The sequence below is a fragment of the Chelonoidis abingdonii genome, chromosome 15 (assembly GCF_003597395.2).
Source record: "Chelonoidis abingdonii isolate Lonesome George chromosome 15, CheloAbing_2.0, whole genome shotgun sequence".
Lineage (NCBI taxonomy): Eukaryota > Metazoa > Chordata > Testudines > Testudinidae > Chelonoidis > Chelonoidis abingdonii.
The window spans coordinates 36357090-36380291 of NC_133783.1; the positions used below are offsets into that span (position 1 = coordinate 36357090).

Below are 23202 nucleotides of genomic sequence, written 5' to 3' on the forward strand. Positions count from 1 at the left end.
CGGTAACACCCCCTGACTTGAAGTGGTTTCTGTGATATACAGGTTTACAGTTTTGTTCAATGACTTTGAGCACTCCCATTATAAAAATAGTTCCAACATCAATGTTGCTGACCTATCAGCAGCATATGACACAATGAATCATTGTAGCCTCCTCACTAAAATAAATAACATGATGAAAGATCATCACCTCATGATGACTGATAAAAATGCTGCTTTTAGTACAGATTGTATGTCATACTATGTGGGAAGTGGAGCCAATAGTGGCAACAAAAAAAAGCCATATCACAGGGCATGTGGTACCAAATGCTGTACCACAAGGGAGGTACTCTTGCCAATACTTTTCAACATCTACTTCAACGATCAACCAATCCATCTCAGCACAAGAAGTTTTATCTATGCCAACGACCTATGCTTTGCTGCTCAGGCCAAGGATTTGGCCCAGATCGAACCTATGTTAATATTGGTGCTATCTAGGCTCTCAGTTTATCACAAGAACCACCAATTGCTTGCTAACCCAGCCAAAAAGCAAGTGACTTTTCCATCATCACAATTGTGAGGCCAATGGAGAAGTTATCATCATCTAGAATTGGGTATCACTTGCCCATTGCTAGAATCTTGTCTGTCTTGGAATAATGCTAGACCACACTCTCTCTTTTAAGGCACACATGGAAAAGACAAAATGCAAAGTTAGCACCTAGAACAATGGTTTCCAAACTTTAACAAACTGTGAACCCCTATCACTAAAATGACAAGTCTCACGAACCCCCTCCTAAAAATGAATATTTCCAGGGATTTTCTCCTTTACCTGATTATAAGTTATAAAAGCAGTGATCTTGGAAATATAGAAGTTGATTTTATGACATGCTTATTACACATTATTTATTATTATCATCATTACTGTATTTTTATTACATTATGAAAACAGCAACACTTCCAAGATCTCACTTTCAGAGCTTGTATTACTTTGAATAAGCCTGTTATAAGACAAGGCTCCTATGTTTCATCAAGGACTATCAGATGTGAAAGAGCATTAAGGTATTTAAGAAGCCAACTCAAAGAGTTCCTTCTACATAAGCATTCAGGTTTTGAGCAGTCCTGGCAAACAACGCATGTTACAACAAAGCTTAAATTGTTCTTTATAATAGTTTTAAAAACAATACTAGCTGCCTATTTAATTTTAAAAATAGCAGAAAATATTCACCTTCTTTTCCATTTCTTATAAGGAGTCTTGAAGTTTAAATCTCCTCAGTGTGATAGATATGCTTGCTTTGATCTGCTTAGCTCTTGGAAGTCCAGGGGCTCCGAGCTGCTGGCCCCATGCTGCCTGGGGTCCCTAGGGACAGCTCTGTCTGCCATTAGAGATTTTTTCCCCTGAGAACCCCCTGTAACATTTTTCAAACCCCCAGGGGTTCATGAACTCCAGTTTGGGAACCACTTATCTAGAACAACTTACACAGGAAGCTTAGAAGTTAAAAATGGGGAACCAACCCAACACTAAGAGCCACTGCACTTGCACTTTGGCCATCGATGGCCAGATATGCATGTCTGGTGTAGGAAAGATTGGTTCATACAAAGAAGCTGGACCCTGTGTTGAATGACAGCTGTGTGAAGTTCCCCTGTGGTGTTATCCAGACCGGTGATCTTCTAGGATCTTCCAATCCTTGACTCAGGGAGCCAGCCTTACCCTGATCTGTGGTGAGAACCCCCACTCCTGGGCTGTTCACACACAGCCTCTAGCATGTAAGCTGCTTCTTAGATTGTGCAACCAAATGACACTAGCTGATATCTCCAGTCCCAGACACAACCCTAGGAACCTCCGTCTTGCAGAGTCCAGTTGTACCCACTGGATGCTGCAAGCTTATACGAGTTAATCAATTTAACAAAGAAATTGATATGTACCAGGCTTGTTTTCCCAAGGAGAGTCTCTGGCATGCTTCAAACCAAATGAACTGCTTCAGGTAGAACAAACAAACAAATTTATTAACTATACAGATAGATTTTAAGTGATTATAAGTCAAAGCATTAGAAGTTTGATTTGGTCAAATGAAATAAAAGCAAAGAGCATTCTAAGCTGATCTTAACAATTTCAGTGCCCTTACAAATGTAGATGCTTCTCACCACAGGCTGGCTGGCTGCCCTTCAGCCAGGTTCTCCCTTTTGATCAGCGCTTCAGATGCTTGGTGTGGTGGTGTCTGTAGATGTAGGTGGAAGAGAGAGAGAGAGAGAGAGAGCATGGCAAACATCTCTCCCTTTTATCATGCTCTTTCTTCCCTCTTGGCTTTGCCCCCCTCACTCTTCAGAGTCAAGTGAGCATTACCTCATCGCAGTCCCAAACTGGCCAAAGGAAGAAGGGTGACTCACTCGAAAATCCAACAGATTCTTTTGCTACTGCCTAGGTCAGTGTCCTTTGTTCCTGTGAGGCTGGGCTGGGTTTTTGACTGGGCTTATTTTAAGCCCCGAGGATACATTTTCAGCCTCATAACTACACACATGAAATTATAACCTATAACATTACTGTAACAACAATGCTCAGTGCATTATCAGCCTTCCAAAGACACCCGACATGACAAACTTTGCACTGGATACCACACAATCATTTTACAAGTATGAACGTGGGGATGTGTTCCCCTGAGGTATAGAGCGTCACAAGCTGTCAAAGGAGTCTAAAACCAACAAACATGAACAGCCTTTATGTGCTTGCCAGAATCACTTCATCAGATATTAGGAGAGTGGTAACAATCAAAATGGTACAACTGTCAGGCTGAAGATATTGGACTTCTGCTGTAGGGCTACTCTGCAGCAGTTATCCACCTGAAGTCACGGAAAAAACTTCCTAGCTGCAACAGAACTGCTTATAAAACAAAATCACTGACAGCTACATGACTGGAAAGGTAGTGTACAGGGCTCAAAATACTCATGAAGGATGTCACAATGCACATCAATCTTGCTAAACACCTTCCCACGGGCGCGGAAAAGGATTGGTCAACTTGGAGATGTTTCAATCGCCTCTGTCAAGGCTGAATCCCCACTCTGTCACTCCAAGTGCAGAATTTAAGGGTGAGGCCTGCAAGGATTCTAAAAATTAATACGTGCCACTCCAGACTTGTATTAAACTCCCAAGGTTATAGGTTTTCTCTGACCTTGGCTTGGTAAATGCTGCCACCACCCAAATGCAAAAAACCCATTTTGAACCTAGGAAGGAGCACTTGGGAATTTCTCCCTGTGGGGTACCTTCAAGCCCTTTCACCTCCGCCCCATGGTGGAAGAGCTGAGAAAGAAAACAAAGGAAATTAGCTGCGGCTATCAGCTAATCAAACAACATGCACAAACCTTTTAGGACACCAAAAATCCAACCCTGGTTCTTAAAAACAGTAAATTTTATTAAAAACAAAAAGGGAAAAAATACATTTGGAACTCAGGCTTTTTGCTAGGTCTTAAAATAAACAATTACAAAATTTTAGCACCCAAAACAGCTTTCTTGGGGTTTCAGCTTAAAGGTTACAAGCAAACAAAAAGCACAGGGGAGATCTACAAGCCTTAAAAAATAAACAGACATAAACCTGATCATGTTTAGCTAAACATTCTGATCTACTTACATATTTAGAGTTCAGATAAGTAGTTCTAGGCATAATCTAATGATTTATGATCATACCTGGCTTAAAGCTGCTTATAGCATGGCTGCTCTGTCCCTTCAGCCCAGAGAACAACAGACAAAGGGAAAGTTTCCTTCCCCATTTTAAAAAGTCCTATCTTCCCATTGGCTCTTTTTGGTCAGGTGTCCACTCTTTCCCCCCCTTTACCTGGGGGACTTTTTAACCCTTTACAGGTAAAGCAAGTAAAGAACAGCTACCAAGAGGAATTTTACAGCTAACTGGCTGGCTGTGTGTCCATCAAAGGGAGCTATCCCCCCATTTTGTTTATCAAAGCATCCAAACAAGAACTGGTGGGCCAAAAGTCAATATGAGGAAGTGAGGCTATCCAGTAACCCAGAAAACATGTGACTGAAGAGAAAAATAAACCATGGAACATCTATTCGTCTGCAGGCTCCTAGAGGAACTGCACACCATCAAAGATCTCGCCAGGGCTACAGACCAAGCCAAATATTGTGCCCAACATTGGATGAACTTATGATTGTGGTGCAAGGACACAAGATGATGACCAATCTCTCAGAAAATACAGTACTTAGTTGTTTCCAACTATTATGAAGATAATAAGTAGCACTCATAGTGCTCTTCATTACTATCATCATCTTTGGGGTGAGAGTTCCTTAGGACTTCTTTACATGGAGAAATTTATCAGCAGAACTATACTGGTATAATCATACTACTGTCGTTGTACTGATATAACTCCCCACCTGTACACTTATTCTAGAGTAAATGTCCATACGCAGAGTTATACCAGTGTAACAAGAGCAGTATAATTATACCAGCATAGTTCTCCCGGTAGATTACTCGCATAGAGACTCTAGGCTGAAGCCCAAGCTTTGAAGTGCTTGTTTCTGCATCAAATGAATAATTCAGAATGCTGTAGCCTCCAGTGCCATTTCCATTGTAAATGGATTAAAAGAAATCAAACTTTATGAAAGTGCTTTTGAAAATAGATTTTTGGGTTCACACTTCAATACTTGGGAAAAATGAGAAGTGCTTCATAAGAAGCAACTATTTATTTATTCATGAGAGCAACATCAAACATTTGATGGATGATAGATGTACTCATTGAATCTTGAAAATATTTAGCTTCCGCCTTAAGCTTCACTGAACAGCAGAAGTATGCAGCAGTCTTTCCCCCCCCCCAAATAAAATGAATAACTACTCACATGTAAGAGACTCACAGACATGCCTCAAATCATATGACTTTACCTTCTCAGCAACAAAATCCATTTCTTCAATTTCAGGAGCCAGATAAAACGTATCATAACATCCTGAAAAAGAGAAGAGAAACCAAAACCAAAGAGGTAACATATTTGCTTTCCTCACTTCCACAACAAGGAGGAAACATTGCTTTTATTACTATTTTACCTTCATCTTTTGGAGCAGCAAAGAGAACATTTCCATCGCAGTCAATCAGCACACAGTCCAAACATAAAAACACTGCAAAATAGGTCACAAGAGAATCATAGCTATACCAAAGTGCATCCTTTGAAGAATGAATTCTAACATGAATAATTATGACTGAATTTGTTTGAAAAATATTTAATATTAACAGTCTCATGAATCATGTACCCGATTAAGTTTGTGTGTGATACAGTTAAATAAAAACTAAAGTTGAGACACAAACTGGCTAATAAAAAGTAAGAAGATAAAATTACCCAGACCTGCAGGTAAAGATGTCCTATTACTGCAGAATAAAAACAAGCAAGAAAGACAAAGTTGGACCTTTAGGAATAGAAAGGACTTCGTAACAACGTCACAATACTTTATGTAACGTCTTTTTTCATGTAGTGCAGAAGAGTGATGTCAGATGAGAACAAAAGCAGCAGCTCTGGCTGGATCTGCCCTAGTCTCCTCACAAGGTAAACATGAAGGTATGAAATTACTAACCTAAGAGAATTTTTTTCTCCCAAACCTTGAAGTGACAATACCATGGAGATTAAATGTAACAAATGCTCAACTAAGGTCCCTCTAAAGTGAAATTAACTGGGACTGCTGACCATAACTGCAGAGGCAATATCGTCAAGGAGACAGAACACAGAGCTAGAAGGGCCATTATCTGGAAAGGAATTGAAGGCATGTGTCATAAACGTACAATTAAGGGTTAATTCCTCTTTTACCTGTAAAGGGTTAAGAAGCTGACACCTGGCCAGAGGAACCAATGCAAGGACAAGATGTTTTCAAAGAGGGAGGAGGGAAATCAGTCTTTTGTCTGTTCAGAAAAGATTTGTGCTGGAGTGAAGAATCCAGGAATCAACCATCTAACATTTCTTAAAAGTAGTAAGTAAGTGTTTAGAGACGGAATGTATTAGATTATGTTTATTTTCTTTTGTGATTTTGTTTTTGCATACAGGGAGAATCAAATTGAGTTTCTTTCTGTAACTAAGGTTTTGCCCAGAGGAACATCCTCTGTGTTTTGAATCTGTTGTCTGTGAGAGTAGCTTGCATACTAATCTCACAGAGGTATTCCTTTCACCCTTTTTCTTTAACTAAAAGTCTTCTTTTAAGAATCTAATTTATTTTTCCTTGTTTTAAAATCCAAGGGTATTTTGGATCTGGGCTCACCAGGAATTGGTGGGAGGTGAATCAGTCTCAACCCTGCCAGGAAAAGGGGGATAAAGACTGGGGAAATATTTGGGTGGAAGACAGAGTTACCAAATAATTCTCCCATAAACGTTTGTTTAAACTATTTGGTGGTGGCAGCTACTAGATAAAAGCTGGTAAATAAGCTAAGGGGTTATCTCATGCAGTCCCCATATCTGTACTCTAAAGTTCAGAGTGGGGGTGACACCTTGACATGTTTGGCAGCAAGCCAGATGCAGGAGTCCTCTGGGAATTTTAAGATTTAGAGCCCAATCCTGCAAACACTTGTGCACAAGTAGCTTTACTTACCTAAGTAGGCTCACTGAAGATGATCCTCACTTGCATTAGCATTTGCTGGCTCAGACCCTCAGCCCTACTCTGTTTAAGAAAATACTTGAGTTGTATAAATATTTTAACTGAGGTGAAATCTCAAGAAACTAATTTTCCTGTATTTAACATTAAGAATGTAGGATCATTTTATAAAAATTCAACCATGCAAAACAGATGAGTAAGACTCTCTCTCCATTACATATCTTAAAAGCACAGACTGACTTAATGTGCTTTGATATAATAAGCCATCTGATTAATGTGGTTCTTTCTCAGTGGGCAAGCATCAAATAAACCCTTTTCCTATGAAAAAAGTATTAGAGTAATAATTTTACATTATATAAATTCTAAAAAAAAGAGAGAAGTTTGAATATGTTCTGAGAAAATGGTGAAAAAGTCCTTCTTTAGTTAACAACAAATCCATGAACAGCAGGTTAAGACAGAACAGAGAGGAAATTAAAAGTTATTGGTCACAATTCAGAAGAGCACTTAAACTGTGCCTAACTGTAAGTACATGCTTAAGTCCCATTGTCTTCAATAAGATATAAATCACATTCTTTCGTACTGTCCTGAAGAGGGATGCTTTCCTGGAGTGGGGATGTGGGGGACATTACTTATTATATCAACTGAGGCAGTGCCCAGAAGCACCATCAGGACTAGGACCTCATTGTGTTAGGTGCTTTACAAACAAATAAGATGTTGTCCTTGCCCCAACGAGTCTAGATTTTAAAGCCCTGAACCTCCAACTGGATCCATGCACGGCAACCCTGGAGCCTCACTGCAAGAGTGGAAGGATCTTCCTGCATGTATCCAATCATAAGATCTGGGCAAAAGCCCAGAAGCAATATATAAAGGATAAGAGGATAGGAAATAATCAAAGTCCCAATAAAGGGACTTTATAAAGTGTGCATGTAGGGATCCCAATAAAGTGTGCATGTAGGGATCCATAGTACTAGAATCCAGTGAAGGGTCAGGTTCAAAATGCATAAATTTAGAGGGTGTTTTAAATGCACTTGAGCTACCTCAAAAATTCTTATTTAGCTAATTATTTGGAAAGTAGGTTTGAGAATGATTCAGAAGGAGGAAAAGATGTCTTTATAAATATGCTCAAGAAGGGCAGCCTACACATAAGACAGCATTGGGAAAGGCAGGAAGCATTAAAATTAAAAGGGATACTGATTTTCAAAAAAATAATTAAAAATCAATTTTATAACAGGAATATGCTGTATACAGTGTGTCATTAACTTTATATCTATCTATATATTAAGTACAGTAAAAGACATGCTATCCAGCATATTGGAGGAATGGGGGTTGCCGGCTAGGCAAAAATTCCAGATAACTAAGGGGGCTCAGGGAGGGAGTTTGGATGCAGGAAGGGGCTCGGGGCAGGAGGCTGGGGTGCAGAGAGGTTTTGGGGTGCCAGATCCAGGCAGCGCTGACCTGGGGCAGCTACCTGCAAGCGGCAACATGTCCCTGCTGCTCCTAGGCAGAGGCACAGCCAGGTGGCTTTGTGCACTGCCCTGTCCTGCCCACTGATTGTGCAGCTCCCATTGACCAGGGACCGCAGCCTATAGGAACTGCGGAGGTGGTACCTGGGGCAGAGGCAGTATGCAAAGCTGCCTGCCCATGCCTCTGCCTAGGAGTGGCAGGGACATGTTGCTGCTTGTGCGGAGCCACCAAGGTGAGCGCCACCCAGATCTAGTACCCTGAAATGCCAGTTTCTAGAGTTTTCCTGTTTATAAAGTGCCAGAAAACACAACTTTTACTGTATTAGTAACACAGCAGAATCACACGTTTAGAACAGTCTTTTCGATAAACTCAAGAAGGTCTCTATCAAACAAACTCAGTTCACTGTTGCTCTCGCTCCCTATGAACACAGCTGCCTGTAGTCTCTTTTGTTTCAGATTGACTTCTGCTCTGGTGCTAAACACCTTCTTGCAGGACTACAGGAAGAGCCATACAAGCTGCCCTAGATGAGTATGTAAGTGATATAATCACTCTCATGCAAGAGACAAGAAGTGAAACTGACCAAAAAACCAGTGAAGTCGATTATACTGAATGTGCTGTCAAAGTAAACAAATGAAGCTACAGAGGAAAAACACACTAACTTTTTGGTGTAATTTTTTTCAGTTATAGTAGCCTTAAGGGTTACTGGTTCAACATTTTCATATGGAAATGTGATTTTCAGGCTGATAATGCCCTTTTCCAGCTGCATGTGCAAATTCACTCTTTCCTTGTCTGAATTACAACAGAGACTTTAATACTTTGTCACAACCACATATAGTACTTTACACATATGCTATTTATTTTATCACAGTGGTCCAGAGGTACATCTTTTTATTAACTCTGGACCCAATCCTGCCAGTTGCTGTGTGGGCAACCCCACCCCCCTGCAAGTCTCCAATGCAGTCAATGGGAGTCTACAACTGTGAAGTACCTTGGGGATCATGGCCTTAGGCTATTTACATGGCAAGTTCTAAGATATGTATTTTAATAATTGCGAACACCCATGACCTAGCATTTATTTTCAACCAGCAACACAGTTTTCTTCCACTGCACTTCAGGACTAAGTCAGTTAAGCAACTAAGGGTATGTCTACACTACAGGATTATTCCGATTTTACATAAACCGGTTTTGTAAAACAGATTGTATAAAGTTGAGTACACACGGCCACACAAAGCACAATAATTCGGCAGTGTGCATCCATGTACCGAGGCTAGCGTTGAATTCTGGAGCGTTGCACTGTGGGTAGCTATCCCGTAGCTATCCTATAGTTCTCGCAGTCTCCCCCGCCCATTGGAATTCTGGGTTGCGATCCCAATGCATGATGGTGCAAAAACAGTGTCGTGGGTGATTCTGGGTAAATGTAGTCACTCAATCCTTCCTCCATGAAAGCAACAGCAGACAATCATTTCGCGCCCTTTTTCCCTGGATTGCCCTGGCAGACGGCATAGCATGGCAACTATGGAGCCCGTTTTGCCTTTTGTCACTGTCATCGTATGTGTACTGGATGCTGCTGACAGAGGCGGTACTGCAGTGCTACACACCAGCATTCATTTGCCTTTGCAAGGTAGCAGAGACGGTTACCATCCCTATTGTACCGCCTGCCATGCCATTGTAAATTGGCGATGAGATGACGATTATCAGTCGTTTTGTACTGTCTGCTGCTGTCATGGGTGCTCCTGGCTGACCTTCGCTGAGGTCGGCCGGGGGCGCAAAGACAAAAATGGGAATGACTCCCCGGGTCATTTCCTCCTTTATGTTTTATCTAAAAATAGAGTCAGTCCTGCCTAGAATATGGGACAAGTGTACTAGAGAACCAGTGTACCAGAGAACCAGAGAGCACAGCCGCTCTGTGTCAGATCCTGCAGAAATGATGAGCTGCATGCCATTATAGGGGGTGCCCCTGCAACAACCCCACTCATTGCTTCCCTCCTCCCCCAATCCTCTTGGGCTACCATTGCAGTGTCCCCCCATTTGTGTGATGAAAAAGGAATGAGGAAATAAGAAACCTGACTTTGTAGTGAGAGAAATAGGGTGGAGGAAGCTCCAGCTGCATGATAGTCCAGGCATTACAGAATCTTTCTTAGACATGAAAGGGGGGCTGATGGGCTCAGCCCTCAGTTGCTATGTGAATGATGGTTACACTGTTCTGTACATCGTTCCGGGAATGACGGAGGAGCATTCCTATTTTTACCACAGTGCCCAGTGACCTACGAGGCAGACCAGGAGCACTCATGGGCTGATAATACGATGGATAGCTCATATTGTACCCATCTGCCACAGGGACGGAAGAGGATGCTGCTGTTCTGCTGCAGCACCGCGTCTACCAGCAGCATGCAGCGAACATACGTGACATTGAAAAAAGTCAGAGAAAAATTTTTTTCCCTTTTTTCACAGGGGAGAAGGGGGGAAAATTGATAGAATACACTGAACCACCCGGACAAAGTGTTTGAACCCTACAGCATTGGGAGCTCACGCAAGAATGCAAATGCTTTCGAGACTGCAGGACTGTGGGATAGCTGAGCTCAGTACTCCTCCTCCCTCCATGACGTTCATTGATTCTTTGGCTTTCCATTTACGCTTGTCACACACATGTGTTATCTGCTCTTTGTCTATCAGCCTTGAGATTTTTCAAATGCTTTGTCATTTCGTTTCGTACAGAGCCTGCTGAATAGAATAGATTTGTTCCCCATACCGAGTCAGATCCAGTATTCGACGGTCCATGCCTGAGCTCTTTTTAGATTTGGCTGGCATCACCACCCGGCCATCAGAGCTCCATGCGCCAACAGAAATGAAATTCAAAAGTTCGTGGGACTTTTCCGTCTACTGCGCGTGATCGAGTTCAGATTGCTCCAGAGAAAACAGTCACAAAGGTGACTGTGGTACCGCCTGAGGCCAATACAACCGCGATTGCGCACACCACTAACCCTAATCCGACATGGCAATACCGATTTCAGCGCTACTCCTCTCGTCGGGGAGAAGTACAGAAACCGGTTTAAAGAGCCCTTTATATCGATATAAAGGGTCTCATTGTGTAGACAGGTGCAGGGTTAAATCAGTTTAACGCTGATAAATTCGGTTTAAACGTGTAGTATAGACCAGGCCGAAGCTGCAAATTTAGGTGGGCCTATACATGCTAACAAAAAGTTTATTCTTCTTCTATTTAACTGTCATGGCTACAGGGCAAACTGTGCCTCTCAAGTGTACACTTAGATGACAAGTCTGGCTTCCTGCACCTCACTTTGGATAGAACCACGCAGACCAACCACTCAGATTGGATCTCTGGCTGCAGCCCTGCTAGTTCTCCACTGTGTTGACACAGCCCCAACTCTGTTTTGGCAACTGTAAGAGTTTCCCTTCAGAAGCCTGTGATGTGTACAGTGACACAAACAATGTCCTGAAAACAAAGCTTTATTTATTCTTTCATCAAAGGTACAAAACAGATAGAGAAAAGAATAAAAACAACAAGAGGCCAACACGCACGGGTATTAACCACTGTAAATTCCCCTCAGCCCAGCTAACTCCATTCCTGGCAGGTAGAAAACAGCCTGGCTTGCTCACAGCACCTGCATGTCTATCAATCTGTCAGCTTCCACTGACACCCTTGGCGTCTCCTCTAGCTATCCAAAACACCTCCCTTTTCTAAAATCTTTGAGATTTAGGCTCTGTCTACACGAGAGACCTTAGAGCAGCACAGCTGGACTGATGCAGCTGCATCGCTGTAAGATCGCTTGCGTAGTCGCTCTGTGCTGATGGGAGAGAGCTCTCCCATTGACATAATTAAATCACTTCCAACAAGTGGTGGTAGCTATGTCAGCGGGAGCTCTCTCCCGCCGACACAGTGCTGTGCACAGTGCCACCGATGCGATACTTAGGTCGCTCAAAGGAGTGTTTTTTCCACACTCCTGAGTGACAGAAATGGTAGTGTAGACATGGCCTTAGATACACTTTTATCTCAGGCTTCACCCTTGGGAACAGTAAACCATTCTAGCCTGGATGGAGAAAGTCAGGTAGTTTCATCCCCATTAAAAGTCCATCCATCGTTTCATCAAAGAGCTCTTATCTCTGTCATTGTTTCATTTCTGCAGTTTCTCCCTCAACGGTCTCTTTTGAACTTCTGGCAGTCAGGCAGGTTAACATCAAAATAGATTACCTGAGGAGGGGGCATATAATATATATAGAAATCTAATATACCTAACTCCCTCATTTGACATACTAATACCAAAATGGAGTATAATGTGCAAGTACTATTTACTATATAGTTTTTCACATAATGATTTCATGTACTGTCTGGCATACATCTGATAAGCTTAATTTGAAATGTGATCTTGTACTTAAAACACATTTCCAAATGTGAAAAGGAAAAAAAGCAAGCTTTGGTTAAAATGAATTTAATTACAGACACTTGTTTTTTAAAAAGTCTGGAAATGAACAGTTAATCAAGCCAGACAGATTCCTATTGCCATTTAAACAGCCATCATTCCTCACTTTATCAGTCTTTCACTGCCATAATTAAGACAAAGTAGGTTAAAAAATACACATATTTAAAAAAAAAAAAAAAAAAGACTCAAGAATGGGTAAAAATGAATCAGACTCAAGAATGGGTAAAAATGAATCTTAAGATTGTGCTGGGGAGAGGGTATTCAAAAAAAGTCAATAAGATAAAGAGTTTTTCACTAAGTAGCAAATGAAACCTAAAACTGTTTTATAATGTGTACCTATACACTTCTACCCTGTATAACGCGACCCAATATAATACAAATTCAGATATAATGCGCTAAAGCAGTGCTCCGGGGGGGCGGGGCTGCATACTCTGACGGATCAAAGCAAGTTCAATATAACACGGTTTCACCAATAACGCAGTAAGATTTTTTGGCTCCAAAGGACAGCGTTATATCGGGGTAGAGGTGTGTGTATATATATATATATATATATATACATATACACACACACACACACACACACACACACACACACAGCCTTATCGGAACGGTTCTAAAGTGAACAATATTCAGCTCAAAAGTTTCACGCTGAAAGGCAGAAGACCCAAAATGAAGATGCTAGAAAGGATATCCTCCCATTTACTGTTTGTGTCACAACCTTAATATTTATTTAAGCAGTTTTTAATTTTCAAATGCTAGACGAAGTTCAGATCTCAGATTGCATCAGTATGTTGAAACTCAGCTGCTCTGGATACATGTATATGCACACTAGCAGAGGTTTGTTGGGCATATTAAATTAGAATCTAGCTCATTATATGCAGTAATTTGGAGTCTTTCCAAACATTAGGGATATGCACCATGGTTCTGAAATCACATAGAGCAGCACAGGTTAAAGTTTAAGAGCAACATAGCTTAAAGTGCACAAAAATCTACTTCTATAGCTAATTTTCTTTGTAATATTATATACTATAAAAAGATTAAAATGGCTGAATCAACATAATCCTAAAAAATGCTATGAATTATTGTATTTTCATAGTGATTTGTTTATATTCATTTGCTACTGATTTAACCAATATCCTTAGGCAGAATTTTTAAACAAACAGAAAGCAAAAACCAAACCAAACCAAACCAAACCAAACCAAAAACAGCTCTCTTTATATTAGAGCTTCTTCAGGTTTATCATTAGCGTAAGCTGGACCAAACATGTTCCAGATTCCTACTAAAATTCACGACACACATGAAATCCTCACCTCCCACCTCAGCTCTTTATGCTAGAGGGCACAGCAGTAAAAAGGGGCCTTAAATGCTCAAGTTCCAGCTTTGGAAAGATTCCCCCCGCCCGTGTCAAATCCTCGGGTATGGGGACATGGTTGGGGGAACGGCCTCAGCACACAGTTCTGTGTAGATCCTGAACACTATGAAATCCTATAGGCTGCTGGAACTTACAGGGGTCCCCATGGGCTTGTTAAAGGTACAGCACAGACTCTCATCCAGGGAAATTAATCTCTTTACTTTATACACTTCCTCAGACATACCAAAAGTTCAGTAAAAAAGAGATATAGTCTTCCCATGAAATGCATGAAACTTAACTCCAAGTGTACTAAAAATTTTCAATCAGTGTCTCTATAACTGAAGTTAATCATAGTATTTTAAATTTTTAGGTTTCATTTGAGTTGCAGAAGAAACATTTAAATAGGTATATGCAGTGAAAAATCCTGATATATATTCAACAATAATCTATGCAAGTGAATATACATATAGAGTATTTAGAAGTCATGAAGGCACTACCTGGATAATCTATGCAAGTCTGTAGAGTAAATAAGCATTCATGACATAATGCCCAGAGTTCATAGTCTTTCAGTGGCTTACCATACCAAGACAAAAGACGTTTCAGAGAGACTCCCTGAAAATAAAATCAAAGAAAAAAAGTTATGAGACAATACATTTCCAAAAATAAAATATCTACTGATGTTTTGATAAAAAGTACCTTAAACTAAATGAATACGTTTAAAAGGCATTGGGCTTAGGCATTTTATTCCAGTTAGCGTTAATAAATGTCACTGGTTACTTCTCATAGAAAAATCTTTGCACAACAACCAGATGAATTAATTCTAAACTTCTGAAATACACAGAAAAAATTGTAATTCAAATTAGCTTTCACAGAAAGGGGAAAAAAGTATCTCTGGAGAGCTGATCTGTTTGAAATCTTTTTGCTTATGACAATACAAAGATTCTTTGCAGCATGACAGAAATAATTCAAAGGGACATTGCCTAGCAGAGCCCTGCATGAGACTAGTGTAGAGCCCTGCAGCAGGACTGGAATCCTGTGGGTCCCACAAGACCGGTGGTATAATAGCAGGAGTGGGATTAAAGAATAGTTCCATCAAGGGCTCTATTGCCCAGCCTACAAAGAGCAGAAATCCTGATCTATCTTGACAGCAGCATTATAGATCTTACCTTAAAGATTGCATCAAAGTTCTTGTACCTCTGTGAAACAAGTTACACAACATCGACAACAGAAATGTCAGAATTATTTTGAAGTAAAAACATTATTTTGTTTTTAATAATTGTTGACAATTTAATTTACACGAGTGACATGTTGTATCACTAAAAGTTGTAGCTTGTTTATCAAGCTAGATGTTTACACTAGACCATCACCCTAGTATAATGAAGTGCTATTGTACAAATGCAAGAGAATATTTACTGTTCTTCATAGGGGTTGGTACTTCCTACGCTTTAATTTATGAATATTTGCTTTGGAGTTTCATAACTATAACAGAGGTTTATTACTTTCAGTCACAACAGTTTGATGCAAGTTACGGATGCTAAAAACAACATTCTCATCAGACCAAGGATCAGTAGTCTTGGGGGAAGAAGCCATATTATATTCATACCTGGAATCCTGCAGGTACACTGACTTTCACCATAAGGTAGCCATCAAGGTAGGTAAATACTTTGGCCTAATGCCTTTTAAATATCCCTTTAAAAAGTGAACTGTATAAACTTTGTATTAACTGTTAAGATGTACAGTCAACAATAACTTTTTAAAGTGCTATGTTTTTGTAGTCTGCTCTTAACATACATTTCCTTGTGTTAGATTCTCTCTACCAAACATCGCGTGCAGCATGTTGCATAAAAAAAGCATAGCTAACTTCACTACAGGTAAATGTCATCCAACCTGATCAGATTAAGTTTCATTTTCATATTTTGCCATCACCAGTATTCTTGAGCCTGACACAGAGCTCAAGAGCTCATCCACAATTCTGTTTCTTGATCTTGTTTAAAAAAAAAAAAGCTGATGAAAGCTATTTAAATAGTTAAGAGAAGTCAGTTGCATAAAAACATGACTCTTTAAAAATAATTTTTAAAAGGAGCCAACTTCTCAAAGTTTACCAGACAGCAAAAACAGGACACTAACTGAGCTACAGGACCCTCACTTGAAAAGTGGTCAACATTTGGTATGAAGGATTTTTGATGTCCCTTTTGGCTACCTTTTTTGTTACCCTCTTCATACAATGATACTTCTGACAAGTCTCTGAGCTGTGCCTATGACCTCCTCCTGGAGAGAGGCTTTCAAATGAAAACAGGTGTTAACATTTCAAATTCAGCCATGGGATAAAACTGCCAGAGTTGGAGAAACTCTCAGACAGTCTGGGAGTGATGCATGGTCTGAGAGTCTTTCAAGTCAACAAATACTGTGATGCCAACTTCCCCACATTTCCCTCTGAGGCCATGCTACTCTGTTCTACATCAGAACAGCTGCTAGGGCAGAGAGAAAACCTTCCTCACTGATACTTGCAGTCTGCTGCCCCTAGAGGAACTCAAAGATCTGCACAGAAAGCTGATGCTACCTCCTCTCCTTTTGTTCACCTGACTGCTTTCTCTGCTCCACATATCAGGTGCTTCTGACCACAGCGAGGAGCTAATGAATAGCTGGCAAGGGAAGGAGGAAGAAGATGGCCCAGTCCCCCATGTTCATCTGCAGCAATAGCATCCACCCTTAAGGCCCCAGTGATGTGGGGAGTAAATATGAAACACAAGGTAGTAGGGGAGCAGAAAGAGACATCCTGTATTTTCTCATTACATGCAAGGAGAAGGAGAGAGAGGAAGGAAAGAAAGGAACATTGACTGGAGCAGGAAAGTTGACAGAATTTAAGAAGGGTAGCAAAGGGGAAAGGCTTACCACAGGAGAGTGTGTGCAAGCAATGATGGACAACAGAACGGATGAAGAGGTGAGAAGAATCATAGGAATGGAAATGCTGTTTCAGAGAAAGGCCGCAAAGACAAGGATGTAACAAAGTAAATACTAGACAAGAGAAATACCGCCATTATCTGTGACTGAGTGAATCAGATAAGCACAAGGGGAGAATAAGAAAAAAATAGAAGTGGGAGGGATGGGGAAAGAAAAGAAAAGATGCAGGCAAGTTACAGATTACTTAATTTTATTTAACTGGTATTCTTTTGAGTGACACTTCCCTGGCAAGTGTCCTGGATTTCAGTTTTGGAAAGAGGGATGAAATAAGTACTATAGTCATTTAGAAGTATTAGTTTCACTGGCTATAGAGGATCCTGTAGTTCCATAATGAGGTTACCTTGGTTTCTACCTATATTGCTATTACTTCTTCTGGGTGGCTGTTTGTCCAGATATTGCTAGACAAAGATTACTTTTATTCCAGATGGTAAGCAATGCCCAAATGTTGTCATTATGGAGAGAGGGGAAAACAGGAAAGAAAAGGAAGGCCCCTCCAGAGTCCACTATCAGGGCTTTATTCGCCCTACTCCTTGTGCAAATTCTTAAATACTCAATACTCTTGTTTAAGCAAAATAATTGCACCAAGTCCAATTAAATGAAGTTTACTTGGTAAGCAGTGTTGCTTTCCTTAGTTATGGCTATGAGACAACTTTTTTACTTAAGGCCCCAATTCCCCAAATAATTTAAGCATATATTTAACTTTATGGGCATGCTTATGTTCCACTGAATTCAGCAGGACATTTTAAAAAAAGTTTAAAAGCCTATTTAAGTTTTTCAGAAATAGCACTAGAGACTTCCAGCAATGCAAGTTTCAGAAGTTTTGAATCCTCTAGGCTGTTGATATCAACTTTATCCAACATTCCTACTTCTTTAGTACTGCACAATAGCAATATACTTATATGCATAAGTCTGTGCAAAATCCTCATTTTCTCTATTTATTTCTGAAATTCTCAAATTGTATCAATTTTTTGGAAATGTATCCTTTTCATATTAGAAATGGTTTAAGAGCTCAATTTTTAAGAAAACATTTTCTTAATCAGAGTAGCTTTGATGAGAAATATGAAGGTATAGTAGAAGTTGTTTTATCCAGCATGTTGGGGGAAGGGAGGGTGCCGCTAAGTAAAAAATGCTGGTTAACTAAGGGGAGGGAGTTTGGGTGTGGGAGGGGGAGCGCGGAACACAGGCTCTGGGAGAGAGTTTGGATGTGGGTGGGAGCTCGGGGCAGTGAGTTGGGGCGCAGGAGGAGGTTTAAGGTGCCAAATCCAGGGGGCATTCACTTCTGGCAGCTCCCCACAAGCAGCGACCTGTTCCGTCTGCTCCCAGACAGAGGCAGGGCAGGCAGCTCTGCACACTGACTATGCCCCCGCAATTTCCATTGCCTGCAGTTCCCAGCCAATGGAACCTGTGCAGCCAGCACTCAGGGCAGAGGAAGAGTGCACAGAGCCACCTGCCACGCCTCTGCCTAGGAGCAGCCGGGACAGGTTGCCACTTGCAGGAAGCTGCCCGAGGTGAGTAGCCCCCAGATCCGGCACCTCCTCCTGTATCCCAGGCCTCCTCCTGCACACAAACTCCATCCCAGAGCCCACAGTCCACACCCATTCCCGTGCCCCAACCCCCCTGTTGGCCTTGCGCCAACCAGACTATAAACCAGCATTTCAATGAAGATCAGAAATGCTGGTTTAGAGAGCTTTCCAGTTGGTGAAATGCCGGATAAAACAGCTTTTACTATATATTATAGATTAATATATATATAGTAGGCATTAATGACTTTCACTTTAATGTAAAAATTCTTTAGTATGTATTATATATCCTTTCTGGCTACTAAGGAGGATGATGTTGGTAAAAGGACTAAAGTAAAAATGTTTAGTAATATTCTTATAATTCACTGTTGATACCAGTTTTATATACCCAAACATCTGGGAATACTAAATATCTGAACTATGCCTGGCTTTTAGGCCAAGAATAGTAATATATTATGCGAGCATACGCTGGCATCTTATAAACAGCTATAATGAGGCAATAAATAACACATTAGCCCTCTCTTAGCTAACACCATTCTGGGAATACACAATTTTTCTTACCTGTAAATGATATTTCACCAATGGTCAATGTCATTCTCTACCTAGGTGGGTTTTCACTTCTGTCACACTTGATTAGATATGACTGACCAACAGAATACAGATGTTTGAGCACCAAAACAGTCTACCTCCAGGTGTCTGTTAGTGGCTGTCTGGTGTGAAAGCCATAATATTTGTAGAAAAAAATATTTAAAAGCACAGATATGAGACACACCTGATTGGAATGAAATTGATTAGAGAAATAAAGGATCCCCACTCAACCTTGAAGTGATAAATGTTTATTTATGGAACAGCAAGCTATCACTAAGTGCCCTGACAAGATACATTGGAGAAGCAGGACAATAGCAAATGAGCATCTTTAGTACCACCAATTGGCTGTAAAGCACAAAGGAAGCAGAGTTAGGGTATTAGACAGACAGATGTTGTCCTCTGGAAAAATACTATTGACAAGTAATAAAAAAAAAACCTGTCTCTTCTCCAGAGTGGACAAGGTTAATCACTAACTAGATGGGACTTATATAACATTCATTCTAATTAGAGAATACTTGGAGATGCTAGAACAGTTCTGTTGAAAATTGCATTTGGAAACATATGCGTATCTATTATATAATGCCTGGTATATAGTAGCTTTGCAGATCTGTTTACATAAGCATTACCTATTCAAGGGAAAAACTGGCAAAGTACATTCTTACTGGAGTCACACCCTCCTTGTTCCCTTGCAGTAAATGAAAAAAACTTTGACTCAAATTTTGTGTTCAATACCAAGACAAAAATGTTATATAGAAACCTGGAAGTTTCTTTTGGCCCCGCTGGAAAAAGGACATAAGAATTCTGACACTGGGGAAATCAGGTGTGGCACATGTGCAAAAAGGATGTCACAGAACTTCAGGCTACTCTGTAAGAATAGAGTTTTTAAAATGGGGAGGAGAGCCTGTAGGTGCAAAGGCTACCATGTGCCAGAAACTGGAGGAGAAAAATCGTTTGCTGTTAGAAACAAAAAGACAGTTGCTAGAAGCTTTAAAAGAACTTCCTTCAAAAGGAGGATTTACAAAGAGCCCTCAACTCTGTGTTTAGTTTGTAGGTGGGAAAACATCTGCTTAAGAAGGCAGCTTAACTCTAGAACTTAAAGGAACTGCTTGGACAGAGGTTGTTGTCAATGGCTCACTTTAACGGTCACCAGAGCAGTGCCACAATGTCTTAGAGAACATATGGCAACGCCTTTGTCAACATCTTTTTTGTAAAAAAACCTAGAACTTGATGAGAAATAATTTGGTAGGTTTAAATGGCCCTCTCTTTAAATAGTAAAATTTCTTCTAGATCCTATGTTAGACAAAGACCTAGGAGAGCTTCTGGATTTTAACAGGGTCTCTTCAGCATTAACTGTTCGTGCATTTAACTGAAGTTTTACGCAGGACTGTTCACTAAGACAGGAAGTTGAGAACCTGAGTCAACAGAACCCTTCCTTCTACTTACAGTACGTCTCTATGATCCGTGGCCGCCTTTGTCACAAGCTTGGTGTCTGTCATGTCTGCTCAGATCATATTTACTACCCTTTGAGGATTAGAATAACTAGAGCAACATCCAGGGTGAAATCCTTACCCTATGAGAGTTAATGAGCATTTTGTCACTGAATTCAAGGGGGGAAGGATTCTACTCATCACCCAGAAGAGAGGAGGTGAAAAGTAATAAACACTTATTAAATCTGTGTCCAGAATGAGCAGGCTATACATTCTCTCACACACACAAATGTGACTATGAAATAAAGTAGGCACATGGAAACTCAGAGGAACTGATAATCACTTCATCATGGAAAAAAAGATCTGACCTTCTCCATCCCCTAAAGAGTATGTAGAATAAATGGGTGATAACAGAAGATCAGAAGAAACTGAAATAAATTACCAGCAACAAACATACCTTATCCAAGAGTCCAAGAATATGAAAATTCACGGGGTTTGAATAAAACACAGGGGACACTGTGTTTATAGTCAGAAGAATTCCCTGCAAAGTGAACTCTATGGAGCTTGCACTGTGATCTTGATAGGCAGGAACAATGTGGGGGTGGGGGTGGGAGTGAGGGTATAAAATCTCCAACATGGAATTCCTTTTTGATAATTCAGGAGCCTACCTCTTCAGTTAGATATCTGTTTGTTATTTGCTATTATTCACGCTGAGGGGGTAGACACCTCAGAGTTGAGACCGGATATGCAGCAGACACTCTGTTACAGAAGGCAGGCTGATCAGTCTTTCCTTTAGAGAAGAATTTTATTTATAATAATAATAAAAAAAGAGCCTAGGCAAAATTATGCAAATCAAGCATGAGAACTGAATATTCATGATCCTCACTCTGTACAAGTCACAGCATAACTTGAGAAGCTTAAACAACCAGAGTAGGTATTCACAAATTCTCCTATTCCATGGATTGCTCATGATTGTTAAAGTGTGACACAAGAGAAAGCCATCTAGTCAGAGATCAAACTTGTCCACCCTGAGAACTTTGAGGGGAAGGAGGCAACGTTGCCCCAACTGTCTAGTAGAGTACATTGATGGAATCAACTCTTCCTCTCCCTCCTCTTTTATTTGGCTGTTCATAGAAGCAAAACATTTTTGGTCAATGTACACATATAACACATGCATATTATGAAATGTAACGTAGCACATAAAAAGAAGGGCCTTTTAGAATAAAAGATGAATAGGAGAATTTTTATACAATTCTGAAATAAACTTAAATATATTTCTGGCTTTAAAAGATAAAGAAGGAGTGAAATCTTGGCCCTACTGAAGTCAATGACATATTTGTCAGAGATTTCAACAAAGCCAGGAGCTCACCCACGTACTCTAATTCTCATTAATGCCTGGAAGGTCCACTACAATTTAGTGAATTTTGTGAGTTAGCAAAACATATGAATCTCCTAAAAACCACCCTCCCCCCACCCCAAAACAAACACCCAATGAAAATCCATCAAAATACACTTTGTGCTTTATCCCAACAAATGGAGTTTAATTTAAATTATATGCTGCCACTTTGTAATATACTAGCATACACAAGTACAGCCTGAAAAAATGTTAAAATGATGAAGGCTTAGCAATCAAGACACCTTACTTCAGGCCTTACTTATAAACCTTTGGTGAGAAAAGGAGACAGACAAAATCCATGTGAATTTTAAAGCATGCAGATTAGTGAGGTTCTACTCTATATAGCTATGTTAATATGGGGAAAAACATGGATAACACATGGTATTCAAGTCATTTCCTCTCCACATAAATGACTACAGCAACTATATAATGAAGATTTTGTTTTTACTACCTGCTCATTACTTTTGACTTCTGATTCTCTGCTTCCATAGTGATTTTCATTATTGTTTGTACTCATCACACCAGTAAGAAATTCTGGAGAACTAATTAGGCTTGACCCATATCCATTCATATTGGTTTTTGTTGAAAACACTGAAGCCATCTTATTAAAATGTGCTAAACAATTGTCACTTGATCCTTGAGAAGTTTCGGTAGAGTCCTCCAGTGCCATATAGTTGTTTACCACTTCTGCTGCAGCAGAAGATTGATCTGGGTTTTTTAATGTATTAGTGGTATGTCGAGTTTTGGAGGTAGCATGGGAAGATTCTTCTATATGATTACATAAAAGAGCAGCTTTCTTTTTACCACTAAAGGATGGCATATATTCCTCTAGATACATGCCAGAGACCTGCGTACACACACAAGATGCATCTAACTGAAGATCAGAGACCTGGTAATTCTTTGGTTTTATTCCTGGTGGATTATTAACATTGAATGGACTACATTTTCCCTCTGAAGCAGCACCCTGATTATTGTCTAGAGGTACTGATTCATATGTTAGTGATTGTTTTTTACAAGCCAGTAGTCCACCGTTTGATAGAGATGTGAAAACATTACTTGTGTCTGTAACTTCAAGCGGTAGCTTTGGAAAAGTTTTCATTTTTCTCAAACAACTTTTCTTAAAAACATCTCTCTCTCTGTCATTAGTAAATGGTTTTGGCTCCAAAACAATGTTAGCAAATCTTTCATTATATATTACATGCTTGTCCTCCTCTTTGCTTTTTCTAACCTCAGTTGCAAGTTGTGAATGTTGAGATCTTTCATTATTCAGATCAATTTGCATTTCCTTTAAACCACATTCTCTTGCATTTAAGGCCACATTGGCTATAGAAGAGTCTCTGTGATAGCTTGTTGTCATGTCTTCCATTGTAGAGGAATCACCTTCTATGTTGTTTTTTTCATTTGTATATAATTTAAATCCCACACTTGTCTGGCACATTTTTCCCTTCCACATGTTATCACAGTTGTCTAGATGCAAAAACAAATGTTCACATTAAAAAGTGTTTAAATTGTTC

At 40.1% G+C, this 23202-nt stretch overlaps 1 protein-coding gene across 1 annotated transcript in view; it reads right to left on the reverse strand.

Annotated features, from left to right (window-relative positions):
- The window catches only part of KNDC1 (kinase non-catalytic C-lobe domain containing 1), a 125906-nt gene that overhangs the window by 66040 nt on the left and 36664 nt on the right, over positions 1-23202 (reverse strand). Inside the window, exons 6-9 of the mRNA XM_032773339.2 lie at positions 22140-23155; positions 14294-14408; positions 5019-5090; positions 4860-4921 (exon numbers count right to left, since the gene is read on the reverse strand). Of these exons, the coding sequence (XP_032629230.1) occupies positions 4860-4921; positions 5019-5090; positions 14294-14408; positions 22140-23155 (1265 nt within the window). The remainder of the gene's footprint in view (positions 1-4859; positions 4922-5018; positions 5091-14293; positions 14409-22139; positions 23156-23202) is intronic.